Raw genomic sequence first — 18,316 nt, forward strand, 5'->3', positions numbered from 1 at the left:
TTGTATATACAATGTGTCCCAAAAGTTCAAAAATTGTTAAATATCTCGAAAATAAAACATTTTTTTATTTATAGGAAAATGTTTTAGAAAAAACTTGTTCGCTTTGAAGAGGAAGCAAGGAAAAGGATATTAGTTTGACTATGAGTGAAGGCGCTTCGACGATTTGAAGGTAAACCTCGTTTTTTTAAATGGAAGCGCTCTAATTTTTTGATATAAATAGATTCCTTGCAATATACGCTGTTAAAAGTTATAAGGGTAGGATGGTTAAAAATGGAATAGTTTTCAAGATATATTATATGCATATGTTTATTTTCATTTGACATAATATTTTTACCTGAATATTTATAAGCACAAAATAATGAGAGGAACAAATTGGTGTAAAGGAAACACATAGTTGTTTTTAAGAAAAAGCATGAATTTGCAACAAGCAGGTACATATTTTTTTTTTAAACAACTATTTATTTCTTTACACTAATTGATTCTTCTCATTATTTTGTGCATACAAGTATACAGATAAGGTAATAGAAAAATGATTATTTTACGAGATATTTTATTGTTTTAGTAAATTATGTCAACGTATAAAATATCTCATAAACTATTTAATTTGTGGCCATTCTACCTATATAACTTTTAACATCGAATATTGCGAGGAATCGATTTATAAAAAAATTAAGATAGAGTTCCATTTAAAAAAACCAGATTGACTTTTAAATCTCCGAAGCGCTTTTATCCAAATTAATATGTCCATCTTTTTTTCTTTTTCGAACCAAACATCTTTTGTCTAACACATTTTCCTATAAAATGTTTTATTTTCGAGATATTTAATATAAGTGTAGAATTTATGGAATAATTTTTTTTTTATAAGCAAGGTTTATAAACAGGATTTATTTATATAGAATAGAAAACAGCAAAAATTTTTAGGAGATTGCATTGATGATTTAGTGATAATAAATAAATACTATTTTTAAATGTTAATGTGATTACTTGATTTTCAACTATTCAGAAATACTATACAGAAGATAAATGTAGCTTCACTTCTTTATAAGCAAATTTTCTGCAATATTTTATTTAGTATAATAATTTTAAATCTCTGCATATGTATATTAAAATTATTTTAAACTGTTCGCTTGCTTATTGCAAAAAAACTTGTACAAAGTTTACAATTATTAATCTAAAATTTATAACTTGTTCGTTTTATGTATTAATACACTTTTTTTATTTTTCAGATCCAGAAAAAAATAAGAAAAAATAATCGGCTGCTCTGGCGCTGTATAACGGCTGCCGTAAGCGCTGAATTAAAATATCGGCTGCAATAGCGCTGAGTTTTGGCCCTGGCTGGCTTGTCCTAGGCGCCCAATTAAAAAATCTGATATAGAATTCTGTAACTTTAATTATTCGTTTAAGGTGATTGTGATACTTGCATGACTAAAAGGCTGCCCTAAGCGCCACATATATCTGTATATGGCTGCCCCGAGTGCCAGCTCAAAATGCATCATCAGTGTCACAAGTTCTATTATGGCAATAAGGAAAAAGACATTTTGATTTCCAAAGAATGGTTGACAGAAACGATGATAGATAGTTTCCATGCGTTACTCGAAAGAAATTCTGAATATGCACCTCGACCTGTACACTCAGAAAAAAATGTAGCACCAGATAGTACAATTGTAAAATGCTCTTCTACAAATAATAGTACAAATAGGGACAGAGATAAATTGTAATAAATGAGTCTAAAAAATTGTTCTAAAGAACCTGTCTTAAATCAATTGACAAACTGCTTAAGATTGTAAAATATTCCAGTATCAACAAAAGCTAAAAAATGTTGTAATTTTAAATAATTTTATTGCAATTTATTGTATTTGTTGTGAAAATATAGTAGCGGTTGACTTGAAAAATCTACCACATTTAATAGAACTTCGCGCAATAAGTTGTAGTAAATACTTATAGGCATGTATGTAAACTATAATCAGGAGACGCGGTAGTGTCTCCGGCCAAGTTCAAAAAACGACACTACTAAGTCAGGAAAAGAATCTCTGGCAAAGTTCGGAAAATGACACTACTAAGTCTCTTATCCTGCGCGCACAAAGTCGACTTTTCGGGGGTTTGTAGCAACTAAAATATAAAAAATTTTATAAAAACACATAGTATATCCTTAAAGGCGGCATCGCCACGACTAATTTAAGCCAAAAAAAATTTAAATTGGTCCAGCCGTTTCAGAGATACAAGCGGTCAAAAAGTGATGTTGGTAATGCAAAAAATTAAGAAACGTCGTCTCCTTATTCTTCTCCTCTGTCCGCAGGGACGAATGAAGAATTTACGGGGCCCAGAGTATTATCATTATCATTAAAATTTACGGGAATTTCTCGCACCAGGTGCCAAGAGTCGACGATTTCGACTTCCCCGAGTTGCGCTACGGGAATTTCTCGCACCAGGTGTCAAGGGTCGACGAATTCGACTTTCGCGAGTTGCGCTACAGGAATTTTTCGCACTAGGTGCAAAGGGTCGACGAATTCGATTTCCCCGAGTTGCGCTACGGGAATTCCTTGCACCAGGTGTCAAGGTTCGACGAATTCGACTTTTGCGAGTTGCGCTACGAGAATTTTTCGCACCTGGTGCCAAGGGTCGTCGAATTCAATTTCCCCGAGTTGCGCTACGAAAATTCCTCGCACCAGGTGTCAAGGGTCGACGAATTCGACTTTCGCGAGTTGCGCTACAGGAATTTTTCGCACTAGGTGCAAAGGGTCGACGAATTCGATTTCCCCGAGTTGCGCTACGGGAATTCCTTGCACCAGGTGTCAAGGTTCGACGAATTCGACTTTTGCGAGTTGCGCTACGAGAATTTTTCGCACCTGGTGCCAAGGGTCGTCGAATTCAATTTCCCCGAGTTGCGCTACGAAAATTCCTCGCACCAGGTGTCAAGGGTCGACGAATTCGACTTTCGCGAGTTGCGCTACAGGAATTTTTCGCACTAGGTGCAAAGGGTCGACGAATTCGACTTCCCCGAGTTGCGCTACGGGAATTCCTTGCACCAGGTGTCAAGGTTCGACGAATTTGACTTTTGCGAGTTGCGCTACGAGAATTTTTCGCACCTGGTGCCAAGGGTCGTCGAATTCAATTTCCCCGAGTTGCGCTACGAAAATTCCTCGCACCAGGTGTCAAGGGTCGACGAATTCGACTTTTGCGAGTTGCGCTACAGGAATTTTTCGCACTAGGTGCAAAGGGTCGACGAATTCGACTTCCCCGAGTTGCGCTACGGGAATTCCTTGCACCAGGTGTCAAGGGTCGACGAATTCGACTTTTGCGAGTTGCGCTACGAGAATTTTTCGCACCTGGTGCCAAAGGTCGTCGAATTCAATTTCCCCGAGTTGCGCTACGAAAATTCCTCGCACCAGGTATCAAGGGTCGACGAATTTGACTTTCGTGAGTTGCGCTACAGGAATTTTTCGCACTAGGTGCAAAGAGTCGACGAATTCGACTTCCCCGAGTTGCGCTACGGGAATTCCTTGCACCAGGTATCAAGGTTCAACAAATTCGACTTCCCCAAGTTGCACTACGAAAATTTCGCAAACACGAAAGAGAGAGAGAGAGAGAGAGAGAGAGAAATATGACATATTTTGATATAAAATCTAAAATCTCTTAAAATATTTAGTTATCGATAATCTTACCGTAATATTTTTATGCACAGAATAATAAAACAAATCAATACGTGTAAAAAACCCATTATTTGAAGAAAAAGTATGCAATTTACAATGTACTTTTTTAACAATTATGCGTTTTCTTTATACCACTTGATTCTCATTATTCTAATCATAAAAGTATTACGGTAAGATTATCCAGAACTTAATATTTTTAGAGATATTTTAATTTAAATTTTATATCAAAATATGTCAGATTAAGATATAAAATAACTCGAAAAGTATTAAAAAAAACTTCTGAAAAGTATGAAAAAAAAATTATATTCTTTAATCTTGTTAATAATATTTTATTAACAAATAAACTGCCATATAATAGAATTTTATTAGTATTAATGAACGAAGAACATCTCATCGACGTTGACATCGATCCAGTCGCAAAACTTATAATTTAAATAATTTAATTAATATGTTATTAAGTTAATATAAATGTTACATTCAAAATGTAGAAAAATAATTTAAATTTTGTCACATAATTAATTTTGTACATTTCTGTACATTTTTATATTAACTTAATTACATATTAACTAAACTATTTTACATTATAACACGTCTTGTGTTTTATATAGCATTTAAGTCATGTGAAACAGATGTTTCATTGATAATATTAAAAAATAACTAATAATATAAGTATTGCGTTTGATATATCACAATTACGCTAGATGAAACATAATTAGTGTCATTTGAATGTTCTAACTACATTATTTTATGTTTAACATGTCTTTGATATCATATCATAGTTTTTTTCGCATATTTTGTAAAAATTTTAACATAACCGTGATATGAAGCCAAAGATATATTTCATATCAGCTATCCATAACTTTATATGAATGGGGCAGTTAAATCAAAGACATGTTACAACTAAAAATAGTTTAATTTGAATATTTGAAATAAAACATAAGTATTGCGTTTGATATCACAATTACGCTAAATGAAACATAATAAGTGTCGTTTCGAATGTTTTAACTAAATTATTTTATGTTTAACATGTCTTTGATTTGATATTATAGTTTTATTTCGTATATTTTGTAAAAATTTTAACAAAACTGTAATATCAAACCAAAGATATTTTATATCAGCTATCCACGGCTTTATATCAATGGGGCAGTCAAACCGAAGACATGTTACAACAAAAAATAGTTTAGTTTGAATATTCGAAATAAAACATCTGTTTCACAAAATGTAAGTGTGATACAAAATACTTGTGTTAGAATGTAAGATAATTTAGTTAATATACAACTGACTTAATATAAATGTTACATCTAAAATGTGCAAAAATAATTGAAAAATAATCTCAATTTTGTCACATAATTAATTTTGTGCATTAATATTAACTTAATTACATAGTAACTAAATTATTTCGCATTCTAACACAAGTATTTTGTCACATCACACTTACATTCTGTGAAACAGATGTTTTATTGGTAATATTAGAAAATAACTAAAAAAAATTTTTTCTTGAGCGATGCGACGAGCCGCTTGAACACCATGACTTGATAATACTTAATTGTTTCTGTAAAATAAATGTAATAACTATACATGTAACTATAACTTGTAATTTTTAGAAATTTTTTAATGCTTTCTTACCTTCTTCCTCTGCCTCTTCCCCTGTGTCTGCCCCAGTGATGTGGTGCCATGGATAGCTGATATAAAAATTTCATAAATCGTTCCTGCTGTCGGCGAGCTCCTGCGGCTCTACCTCTCGGTCTATAATCTGTAATTATTAAAATTAATTTAATTACATATGTGTTTTTATAATAGTACAAAGAAAAATATATTCTACGTAATTACTAAAAAATAGTGCGTAGGAAAATATGCAGTACGTAAGTACTAATAATTATACACTATGTAAGTACTAATATATGGTACAATCTTTAATAGATTAAAATTATGTTACCTTGTCTGTTTTGTTTCGACATTGAACCAGCGGCGACGGGACCGGCGGCGACGGAACCGGCGGCGACGGAACCGGCGGCGACGGAACCAGCGGCGACGGAATCAGCGGCAACGGGACCGGCGGCGACGAGACCGGCGGCCACGTCCCGGACGGCAACGGAACGGGCGGCGACGGAACGGGCGGCGACGGAACCGGCGGCGACGGGACCGGCGGCGACGGGACCGGCGGCGACGGGACCGGCGGCGACGGAACCAGCAGCCACGTCCCGGACGGCAACGGAACGGGCGGCAACGGAACGGGCGGCGACGGAATGGGCGGTGATTAAATCGACGTCGACGTCGACATCGCCGTTGAGGAGCGATTCTTCGTTCATCATTAGTATCTGCAATTTTATTGTATTAATTTTATTTGTTAATAAAATATTAACAATATTAAAGGAGTTACTTACATCGTCCTCCATCCTCATGCGTTCACAAATGTCGAAGCGGTCCGCCATAGGTCCCCACAGGGCAGAGATCATTGAAGATCATTGAATCGATAATTAGTACAGATTTGAAACTTTCACAATAATATTGTCATCACTTCGACAGCTGGTAATGTAGTTTGGAGTAAGTTCGTGTAAATGTACATTATGGATTTAGTTATCATCGAGATTATCGATATAAGTAGATCTATATGTCGCGACTATGAATTCGGGATGTCAATGTTCAGTACTTCATTGATCAGTGAGTGTAAATATTGACGACAGAGTGTACCAGGTTAACTGCTTAAGTAGTGTTTGGTATAAAGAAGTGGCTACATAAGTAAGTAATGCATAGTTATTATTGTTACATTACATTTCCATTTATTTTATGTATTATCTTGTAATTATTGTATATGTTTTCCTAACTTTTACAGGTATTTGTCGATATGATTTTCTTGCGCTTACGTTTCCATTTAATATTATACATTAGACAAACGAAATCGTTGTAATATAATGGTCTATTGCCTTCTTACATAAATACAGTTCGTCGAGTCAATTCAATTGTCTTAGGAAATAAATTAGTTCTGCGATTTATTTATCATTGATGAAAACATATTTCTTTAAAAATTCAACAAACCGTTGCTTGACCAATAAATAAAGTTAGATTTATTTATAGATATACAGACACATGTGCAACAATTTTTGATATTCTGTTTTTCTATCCATTAGAATTTGTTCTGTGGGAGTTACATAGAAGAAGCCTGAGCTATAAAATAAAATAAATCTGCGGCTTTATTTTACTTTGAAGATTTTTACGCAAATAACTGTAATAGTACAGACTTTCTGAAGCTTACTTATATATTATCTATACTTTCTGGAGTTTAAAATCAGGTAAGAAATAATTACTATTATTAACATTTCTATTTATTCTATTTATGTATTATCTTGTATAATTATTGTATACATATGCTTTCTTAGCTATCACAGGTATTTATTGAGTAGATATGATTTTCTCGCGCTTACGTTACCATGTAATATATTATGCATTAGACCAGTGCTCGGAATTAGTTGAACATTTGAGCCGATTTCCGCGGGATACGCCTCCTTTCCTCTTCTTACCGCGCGCGCCGCAGCCGCTAGGGCCAGCGCCGCCGAGCGTTAGGAGCAGCACTATCTGATTATAAGTGGGTTCTTCTCCCTATTTATTAAAATTAAAAAAAATGTATTAAAATTTATTAAAAATTAATTTTTTATTTTTAAATTTATTAAGTGGAAATATTTCAATAGATTTCCATGTCACCTATGAGGTACTAATGCTGACGCTTTTTTTTTTTAAGTGGTTTCCCCCGTAGGCCTATTCCACTAAAGATAAAAATAACAAATTCTTAATTTAAAAAAAATATATAAAAGAGATTTTCTTAATTAGATTTTCTTGGCCTTTTATGAGAATGAACAATTGATGCAATAATGTAGATAGAAACCACTTTTAAAAAAACGCGTCAGCATTAGTACCTCATGAGTGACGTAGAAATCTATTGAAATATTTCCACTTATTAAATTTAAAAATAAAAAATTTATTTTTAAATTTATATTTAAATTTTAATACATTTTTTAAAATTTTAATAAATAGGGAGAAGAACCCACTCATAATCAGATAGTGCCGCTCCTAACGCTCGGCGGTGCTGGCCCTAGCGGCTGCGGCGCGCGCGGTAAGGAGAGGAAAGGAGGCGTTTACCGCGGAAATCGGCTCAAATGTTCAACCAATTTCGAGCACTGCATTAGACAAACGAGATCGTTGTAATATAACGGTCTACTGCCTTCTTACATATTTCTTGGAACATATTTCTTGGAACATATTTCTATTATTCATTTGTTGAATTTATTATTGAACAATTATTGCAGTTGTTTAGTTAATAAAATTTTATTTATTATTAATATATATACATATATAGGGTGCGGCATTTTAATTCAGACTCCAAAATATACAAGGTGTTTCTGAAAGGTCTTCTCAAACTTCAAAGGCGTATTCTAGCGGTCATAAGGATGAAAAAAGTTCTTATGAACGTGTCCTACAACGCTTTCTTTTCGAGATACCTTTTTTCTCGACAATACTGTTCTTGGGCGCTGAATTGCGGCTGGCGAACATTTCGAACATTTACTTTGATTGTTTTTTGGATTTAATACTGCACTTTCCAATAAAATTAAAAATTTCATTAAAAATTAAAAAATGATTGTATCTTGAAAAGGAAACATTGCAGGACATATGTTTATAGGAATTGTTTTCATCAGGACCGCTAGAATACGCCGTTGAAGTTTGAGGAAACCTTTCAGAATCATGTATAAAAAATAAAAATGAAAAGAAATGTTTTAAACAAAAGTTGTTTGCTTCATAAAAGAAAAAGAGATAGAGATATTAGTTACACCTTGGGTGGAGATGCTTCAAAGATTTAAAGATCAATCAAGTTTTCTTAAATGGAACTCTTCTAATTTTTTTATAAATCGATTCTTCACCATATTCGACGTAAGAAGTTGTAATGATAGGATGGCCAAAAATTGAATAGTTTAGGAGAATTTTTATACTTTAATTTGACATAATTTTACATAAAGTATGAAATATTTCGTAATATAATCATTTTTCAATTATCTTATCTATATACTCTTCTGCACAAAATAATGAGAGGAATCAATTGGTATATAAAAAACACAGTTATTTTTAAGAAAAAGTATGATAATTTGCAACAAGCAGTAACATATTTTTTTTAAACATTGATTCCTCTCATCATTTTGTGCATAAAAGTATTGAGATAAGATAATCGAAAAATGAATATTTAACGAGATTCTATCGTTATAACTTTTTACATCGAATATCGCGAGGAATCGATTTATTTAAAAAAATTAGGGTGGCATTTAGACGTTTCAATTTAAATGCCGCACCCTGTAGGTTGTATATACAGTGTGTCCCAAAAGTTCAAAAACTGTTAAATATCTCGAAAATAAAACATTTTTTTATTTATAGGAAAATGTTTTAGAAAAAACTTTTTCGCTTTGAAGAGGAAGCAAGGAAAAGGATATTAGTTTGACTATGAGTGAAGGCGCTTCGACGATTTGAAGGTAAACCTCATTTTTTTAAATGGAAGCGCTCTAATTTTTTTATATAAATAGATTCCTTGCAATATACGCTGTTAAAAGTTATAAGGGTAGGATGGTCAAAAATGGAATAGTTTTCAAGATATATTATATGCATATGTTTATTTTCATTTGACATAATATTTCTACCTGAATATTTATAAGCACAAAATAATGAGAGGAACAAATTGGTGTAAAGGAAACATATAGTTGTTTTTAAGAAAAAGCATGAATTTGCAACAAGCAGGTACATATTTTTTTTCTAAACAACTATTTATTTCTTTACACTAATTGATTCTTTTCATTATTTTGTGCATACAAGTATGCAGATAAGGTAATGGAAAAATGACTATTTTATGAGATATTTTATTGTTTTAGTAAAATTATGTCAACGTATAAAATATCTCATAAACTATTTAATTTGTGGCCATTCTACCTATATAACTTTTAACACCGAATATTGCGAGGAATCGATTTATAAAAAAATTAAGATAGAGTTCCATTTAAAAAAACTAGATTGACTTTCAAATCTCCGAAGCGCTTTCATCCAAATTAATATGTCCATCTTTTTTCCTTTTTCGAACCAAACATCTTTTGTCTAACACATTTTCCTATAAAATGTTTTATTTTCGAGATATTTAATATAAGTGTAGAATTTATGGAATAATTTTTTTTTATAAGCAAGGTTTATAAACAGGATTTATTTATATAGAATAGAAAGCAGCAAAAATTTTTAGGAGATTGCATTGATGATTTAGTGATAATAAATAAATACTATTTTTAAATGTTAATGTGATTACTTGATTTTCAACTATTCAGAAATACTATACAGAAGATAAATGTAGCTTCACTTCTTTATAAGCAAATTTTCTGCAATATTTTATTTAGTATAATAATTTTAAATCTCTGCATATGTTTATTAAAATTATTTTAAACTGTTCGCTTGCTTATTGCAAAAAAACTTGTACAAAGTTTACAATTATTAATCTAAAATTTATAACTTGTTTGTTTTATGTATTAATACACTTTTTTTATTTTTCAGATCCAGAAAAAAATTAGAAAAAATAATCGGCTGCTCTGGCGCTGTATAACGGCTGCCGTAAGCGCTGAATTAAAATATCGGCTGCAATAGCGCTGAGTTTTGGCCCTGGCTGGCTTGTCCTAGGCGCCAAATTAAAAAATCTGATATAGAATTCTGTAACTTTAATTATTCGTTTAAGGTGATTGTGACACTTGCATGACTAAAAGACTGCCCTAAGCGCCATATATCTGTATAAGGCTGCCCCGAGCGCCAGCTCAAAATGCATCATCAGTGTCACAAGTTCTATTATGGCAATAAGGAAAAAGACATTTTGATTTCCAAAGAATGGTTGACAGAAACGATGATAGATAGTTTCCATGCGTTACTCGAAAGAAATTCTGAATATGCACCTCGACCTGTATGGTTGACGATATTTCCTGATCAGATTGTTCCACTCGAAAATCTAAAAAAGAAGCATTTGCAAATACTGCACAGTAATTTCGCGGGCGGACATTGGGTTACTTGTCATTACGACGCAAAGTCTGTTATTATATATGATTCTCATGAAGGCAGTCGTAATGCTAATAAGCAAAATTTGAATGGAGAAATTCGAATTTTTGTGGAGAGATTATTTCCTTTTCATGATTTTCAAAACAATCCGATAGTCTTTCCTACAGTCCAGTCGCAAGTCGACGGTTGTAATTGTGGTCCTATGGCGATTGCGTTTGCTACATCGATTCTGTTTGGCATAAATCCTTGTATTGTGACGTACGATCGATCTTTGCTAAGACCTCATTTGTCTGCAATGTTTGCAGGACAAACAATCACTCATTTTCCGTACCTCTGTAATTCAACTGCTCCATTAATGTTATTACCGTTGGAGACATTGAAAATACGAGAGGCGGATGCACTGAGAAAAAGGCTTGCACGTAGCAAGGAAACTGAAGAACAGCGTTCAAAACGACTCGAGAAAGATGCTTTTTCTCACAAACAACAATATGCCAAAAACGCTGATTTTTTATGCACTCAAAAGCGCAATAAATATAAACAGGACCCTAAAATAAAATGTTATAAAATGTGTGAGGTATATAAAAAAAACCCCAAACCGAAACGCCAGATAATGTGTGATCAGTACATACAAGATCCCGAAACACAACGTCAGAGAGTGCGTAATCAGTACAAAAAAAATCCTGAGGAACAATGTAAAAGAAAACGCGACGAGTACCAAAAAGATTTAGAAAATAAACGAGCTCAAAAACGCCATAATTACTCACACCAATTGCTGTACAATCGGCAAATCAAAAGAAAAAATTATTTTAAAAATGCTGCACGTGAAAGAGATCGCCGAAGAAAATTTAAACACAAACATTCTGACTCAAAAAAACTGTACAACAAAAAGTATTATGCAAAACGTGGTAACAAGTCTATCGTACAAAGATCAAAGACGATCGAGAGAGTAAAAGAAAAATTCAGTACTGTCCGATCTTGGCAAAAGTGTTTTAACTTTCCAAAATGGTCAGAGTTCTATATTCGACGGATATCGAGGAAAATTAATAAACCGGCGATATGTGCTCGATTGGAAGCCGAATATATATTCAAGTGGTGCATGATAGCAAAAAAATCGTACGTCAATGCAGCAAGAAAAGTGTTTTTGTATTTGAAAAATGCTGCTGAAACCGCACTATTGCGATTCAATGAATGTAAGACTTTGAAATATCCAAAAAGCGATCGAATTAGAGCTCTTTGTGGCTCATCCAAACATACTTCGTCTTCCGAAGCATACTTTTTTGAAACTGCTTACGAGCAAAGGAAAAAGTTTGAGCAACCACTTATAATAGGACAGTCCTCTTCTCATGGAGTGATAAATGTTTTACCGTTAATGGATAACAATGATAAAAAGTCAAAAATATGGCACTGTGACGAGAAACGATGCCGCATAAGTGATATTTCCTTGGAAAAGTATGTGAAATTGTTGGAAGAGTTTGAAGGAGCTACTATAAAGAAGATAATGAATGCTAAATTCATGGCGCGGCTCAAAAATTGTTCTGTTTCACATATGAGTAGCAGATTGGGACATCCTCCGGACTGTTATGCGAATCCAAATATTTGCGAATCATACATTGCAACGATAAGCACTTTATCGCCTCATTTTCCTCTCGTGAGAAATATTCGAATAAATGTCTACAAATTGATAGGCAATTATAAAAAATTTCATCATTTGTTTTCAGCTTTGAGATTTGTCAATATGGATAAATTGCTGGAAATTTCCAATGATGCAAAGGTTAAAGCAAGATTTTACAAAAACAATTTGACCGTTAGTTTGGACGAGGAAAAAATTTTGTCGCAAAATTACGAAGCGTTTACAGTTATGAAAAAGAGATTGTTGGATACACCACGTTTCCCTTGTGTCTCTTGCGAAAAACTATGTGTGAATAGTGACGTTTCTGAGCTAAAAAAGCTGAAAAAACCAGTAGAGGGACCTTTTTGGAAAAACTTGATGACTTACGTAACAGAACACAATAGCGATACTGGATTAATTTGTAAGTTTTGTTTGGGCAAATTTCGGAAAGGCATGTTGCCTTCTACTTGCGTTTTGAATAATCTTGCCGTAAAACCATTACCGGATGTTTTGTCGGATTTCAATGATTACGAAAAAATGTTAATCAAGAGAATGAGCAGCTTCCAAGTAGTGCAAACAATGGGCGCTGTTTCGAACAAACATTTGCCGCACAGACAAATGATCCGTAAAGTAAAAGGTAGAACATTTCATTTGCCACTTCCTTTACAAGAAACATTGGATAAGATATGTCCTCCGGAAAATCCTATAAATTTGAAACACGAGTTGCACATTCTCGTTCGAGGTATGCCTAAAAAATCAAAAGTTGTTTGGGAAAATTTGGTGGATATTAATAAAGTGTTTAAGGCTTTGCAATGGTTAAAAGAAAATAATCCGCACTATTCGGAAATTCGTCTTCCAGCGTCATCTGATGATTTATTAAATGAGAAGTTGCAAGAAACAGAATATCAGATCGTCGATGATGGGGGCGAGGAGAGCAATAATGACGAAATAGATGAGGTGGTTGAGGACACCGTACAGCAGATTAAAGATAATGACCAAATCGTTTTGAAACGTAAGGCTTTCCTGACGCAAATTACCAAAGACTCGGGTATTAATGATCAGTATACGATATACCCAATGCGCGTGAAAAGGATTGATAACGAATCTGCACTCAAACTTTATCAAATGTTAAAAATCGAAGATGTTCCAATGGATAATCGTTATAAATATCTGGATGTCATGTGTTTCCCCGATTTATATCCAGAGGGTATCAATGGACAACGAGAAGATAGAAATTTTGCATTACCGGAATATTTATTCATCAGAACGCGATTGATGTCGAAACACAATAGATTCAGATTGAATCCGCAGTACTTGTTTTTCCTTCTTCATGATACTAACAACCGACAATTGAAAAACGGTATATATTATACGATGATGGTTGCTAACGCACGAGAGAGATATACTGCTGATAGATACTTGAACGAATTGAAAGACGAACAATTGGAATCGAATTTAATGAGTATTTTCGGAAAACTGAGAAATACGGATCAATTTTGGCGACAACCATCCAATAATGTGAAATGCATGACTCTGCATTACGGCCCAGCAACGTGGTTTTTGACTTTGAGTCCTAGTGAATGGAAATGGTCCGATTTGGGTGAATATTTACGAGACATGAATCCCGATAAAGAGAAGTTAAGCATTAACGAACTAATCGCATATGACCCTGTTAGCACGTCTAGATTCATGTGCATAAAATTCAAAGCCATGATTGATTTTATTCGTTCAGTTGATAACCCAATAGGGGAAGTAATCCACTACTTCTGGCGATTAGAATATCAAACTAGAGGTATCCAGCACATGCATTGCTTGATTTGGATAAGAGATGCTCCTGTGCTAGGAAAATCGCCGGATGAAGAAGTTGTTTCGTTTATTCAAAAATACGTGACGTGCGAAATTCCAGATAAAAACGTTTCGCCAACATTGTACGAAACGGTTACAAGTGATCAGAATCATAAACATAACTCGTATTGCATGCGTACAAAGAAAACCGAAACAAATATTTACAGAAAGTGTCGGTTTGATTTTCCGCGATCAGTTACGACAAATTTCGTTTTAAGAGACGTTGTCACTTCAATAGTGGGTAGAAAAAATTTACGCAGTAGAAGCAGGTTGTACGATCTTCCTCGCAAGAAGTCGGAGAGGTTTATTAATGATTATAATCCGGCTATCAAATTGGCTTGGGAGGGAAATATGGACATACAATTTGTTGGAGAAAAATCAGAGTTTTTAAACTCGTATTTAACAAAATACACGACAAAGTCGGAAAAATGTAACATAGACTTTGAAATGATAGATTCCAATAAGCCTTTGGCATCGAAATTGTGGAATTTTGCGATGCGTCGTTTGAATAACAGAGAATGCGGTGCTTTAGAAGCTGCGGATACACTATTAGGGCATCCCTTGTATGGTACGGATTGTGATACCATTATCAAATGGATCGACGTCAATGAAGTGAGAAACAGAAAAGTTAAAACATTCAATGAAATTACAGCTCTCGATAAAAATTCTACGAATATCTATTGTCCGTCGCTCATCGATGATCATTATCCAAACAGACCTAAAGAACTAGAATCATTGAATTTGTACGATTTTACTAGATTCTGGGACATTGTAAAACAGATGCCAAAAAGTGACGAGGTCGAATATTACGAACTGGTATCGCGTTTATTTGTAAAGAAACGAAAAAAGGGTAGTTTAATAAACCATTACCGATTCAATGTAAAAACTGAACCCGAAAAGTACTTTTACTCGCTGCTTCTTCTGTTCAAACCATGGAGAGATTCGAGTGAACTCAAAGGTGCGTACGAAACTTACACGGATGCCTTTAAGAATTCAGAGACTGGATTGACGAAGGCAATGAAATATCACGAAAGGCTCGAAGAAATACAGAAAGCTTTTGAGGATGTTACTGAATTGATCGAGAAGCGTGAAAATGATTTAAAAATAGCAGACGGAGACAAATCTGATGACGATGAACTGGATTGCAATCCAGTACAAGCTGACGACGCGATGAAAAATCTGGAAGATTTTGGTAAGATTGACGCCCCGATTAATTTATCGCAAATGATGTCGCAATTGAACAAAGATCAGAAAAGAGTCTTCGACAGGGTATGCCAAGTTTTACAAAATAAAAATCATATTCTACGATTGTACGTAAGCGGTGAGGGTGGTACAGGAAAAAGTTTTCTTATTGAAACGATCAAACATTGGATCAAAATAAATTTGAAAAAAACGACTGCGATATCTGCTCCCACGGGTATTGCAGCATTCAATATCGATGGCCTGACAATCCATAGAATGTTTCAGCTACCCGTCACTCATGAATCTACGCCTAAGTACGTGCAATTGTCAGACGTAATCTTGAAAATTTTGAGAGACAAATTGAAGAATGTCGAACTATTCATAATCGATGAAGTATCCATGATTTCGAATGTGACACTTATGTTTATCAATCTACGATTATGTGAAATTTTTGATACGACAGATACAAATGATGGTTTCTTTGGTAGAAAACACATTCTCTTGTTTGGAGACTTGTTGCAGCTTCCTCCTGTAAAAGGACATCCTCCGTTCGTTAAAATGTCTCGATCAGATGTTCAGAAGTATTTAGGTACCATGGGTGGATTTGACTTGTGGAGATTGTTTGATTACGACGAACTCTTGATAAATATGCGACAAAGAGGCGACAACAGATATCGCGATATACTTTCTAGAATACGAATAGGTCTCATAACGGATTCTGACATCAATGTACTTGAATCAAGAAAAATCATTTTCAAAGAAAATAGTTGCGACGAAAGATTGAATGAACTTTACACTTATATGAATCAATTACCGACCGATACAATATGTTTATTACCTACGTGTTATTTGTGCAAGGTTTTGAACACGGCAATGCTTAATAAAATCGACGGCGAGGAAATTCTACTAATAGCAGAAGATGATGTCGACTGTGCTCCAGCAATGAGAAAAAAAGTGCAAAAAACCTTGGAAGATAAAGATGACAAAGTTTCAGAAACGGCAGGCATTGAAAGAGTAATAATGATTAAAATTGGTGCTAAAGTGATGATTCGACGAAACATTGACGTAACTCTGGGACTTGTCAACGGAACAATAGGCAATGTAGTTGCGGTTAATCGTGCTGCTGATGGAAATATTTATTCCGTCACATTAGTTACTTCGGATAACAAAGAATTCGCAATAACGAGAGTAGACATTAAATTCGAGATATTTCACAAAATAGTGGTACATCGCAAACAATTTCCATTGTCCCTCAGTTATGGAATAACTATACACAAAAGTCAAGGCGTTACGTGTAAAAATGCAATGATGGATCTGGGAACGACTGTATTCAGTGATGGTCAAGCCTATGTAGGTTTGTCTCGAGTGAGTACATTGGAAGGCCTACATTTGATAAACTTCAATCCGGCATCAGTTCAAGCACACTCAGGAGCCATTTCGGAATATAATCGACTAAGATCTTTGTTCAAATCTCAGCTGCCACAAATCGATTTATCCAAGAAAAAGGCTATAAAAGTTTACGATCGTCGATGGACCATACCTAGTATCATTGATAATGTACAGAATCATGGTTGCGAGGAATCAAAAAGTGTAATTACGTGGAAAATATACGGCCTTCTTAATGACGATAATGTTTCGTGTTACGCTAATGTAATATTGCAGTGTGTATTTCATTGCGTGCGTATCAGGCAACAAATACTAAAATATAAAGCATCGAACGCATTGACTGATGCTATATGCGCGTATACTGAGCGTAAATATTGCAACGTTCAAGCGGTTAGAAGATCTGTCGGAGAATGCTTCGAAGAACGAATACAACAAGATGCTTCGCAATTTTTCATGGCTCTAATGTCGACGTATTCTGAAATCAATGATATATTGGAACACGAATTGAAGCACGTAACATGTTGCTCAAATGCCAAATGTAATTACACGGTAACTACGTTGGAAAAAAGTTGTTTGCTAATATTACCTATACAATCGACATTAAAAAGGAAAAGAGGTGTCACGCTACAAACTTTGATTGATTCGGAATTTTCCAAATGGGAAACGATAGACGGCAGTTGTAACGCATGTAAAGGTTCCGTTCTGAAAAAGAAAACCGTAATCGAATCGACTTTATCCATCTTAGTGATACAGCTCAATTTATACACTTTTGTGAACGGTGTTTGCAAAAAAATTATCAACAATCGGATTAACGCCGTACCGACGAATAATATCACGATAGATAAAAAAAAGTACAAGGTAATAAGCGCTATATTTCACGAAGGCGAAGAAATGAATCGTGGTCACTACACGTGTATGTTGAGAGCAGAAAAAAATCAGAATGGTATTGCTCTAATGACATGAAAGTCATTAAGAAAAACTGGCCCAAAGGAGCACAAGGGGCGTACATATTGTTCTTGGAGCAGATTAAGTGATTTTGGAAATAACTGCATTTAATGACACTTTCCTCGAATGTAAGTGTCGGAATTTCTTTGTAGTAAATTTACGTGAATTTTTTAGATCCGGAAAATTATAACAATTAATCGGCTGCTCTGGCGCTTCATAAAAGCTGCCGTAGGCGCTGAACTAAAACATCGGCTGCCATAGCGCTGAGTTTAGACTTGTCCTAGGTGCCAAATTAAAAAAATTATTTTTGGGCCCCAAACAAAAATTATTTTCGCAATTATAGCGTTTACGGCTGCAATAGCGTTGAATTCAGGCTTGCCCTAGGCGGTCAATTAGAAAAATCTGGGATAGAATTCTGTGCACAAAATGTAAAAAAGTAGGTGATATAGCACAAAAATTCATAAATGATAAGATCAGGCCAAGTTCCAAAAAAGACACTCCAATATGTTTATATTTTAATAATAATCTGAATTTTTAATATATTACCAACATGAAAAGTAACTGATATATTGTTCAAGCTTGTGCAAATTCAAAATAAACATACATAAAATATACATAAAATGTATAAATAAAACTGATCATA

The 18,316-nt window shown here is 34.3% G+C and overlaps 2 protein-coding genes across 3 annotated transcripts; one reads left to right on the forward strand and one right to left on the reverse strand.

Annotated features, from left to right (window-relative positions):
* Nucleotides 1–3,995: 3,995 nt before the first annotated feature.
* Nucleotides 3,996–7,773, reverse strand: LOC137000263 (proline-rich protein 27-like). Of its 2 annotated transcripts, XM_067356386.1 has the most exons (4): nucleotides 6,035–7,773; nucleotides 5,587–5,968; nucleotides 5,277–5,403; nucleotides 3,996–5,202 (listed from the first exon to the last, which is right to left on the reverse strand). In XM_067356386.1, exons 1-4 carry the CDS (start codon nucleotides 6,104–6,106, stop codon nucleotides 5,193–5,195), a joined length of 591 nt encoding a protein of 196 aa, XP_067212487.1. In that variant the 5' UTR covers nucleotides 6,107–7,773; the 3' UTR covers nucleotides 3,996–5,192. The 2 variants fall into 2 exon arrangements, with proteins under 2 accessions (XP_067212487.1, XP_067212486.1); XM_067356385.1 differs by having other exon boundaries at nucleotides 5,587–7,773.
* Nucleotides 7,774–12,441: 4,668 nt separating this feature from the next.
* On the forward strand, nucleotides 12,442–17,691 carry LOC137000179 (uncharacterized). Its single transcript, XM_067356134.1, has one exon. The coding sequence runs from the start codon at nucleotides 12,442–12,444 to the stop codon at nucleotides 17,689–17,691; it is 5,250 nt and encodes a 1,749-aa protein (XP_067212235.1).
* Nucleotides 17,692–18,316: the final 625 nt, after the last annotated feature.

Source organism: Linepithema humile, chromosome 5 (assembly GCF_040581485.1).
Source record: "Linepithema humile isolate Giens D197 chromosome 5, Lhum_UNIL_v1.0, whole genome shotgun sequence".
NCBI lineage: Eukaryota > Metazoa > Arthropoda > Insecta > Hymenoptera > Formicidae > Linepithema > Linepithema humile.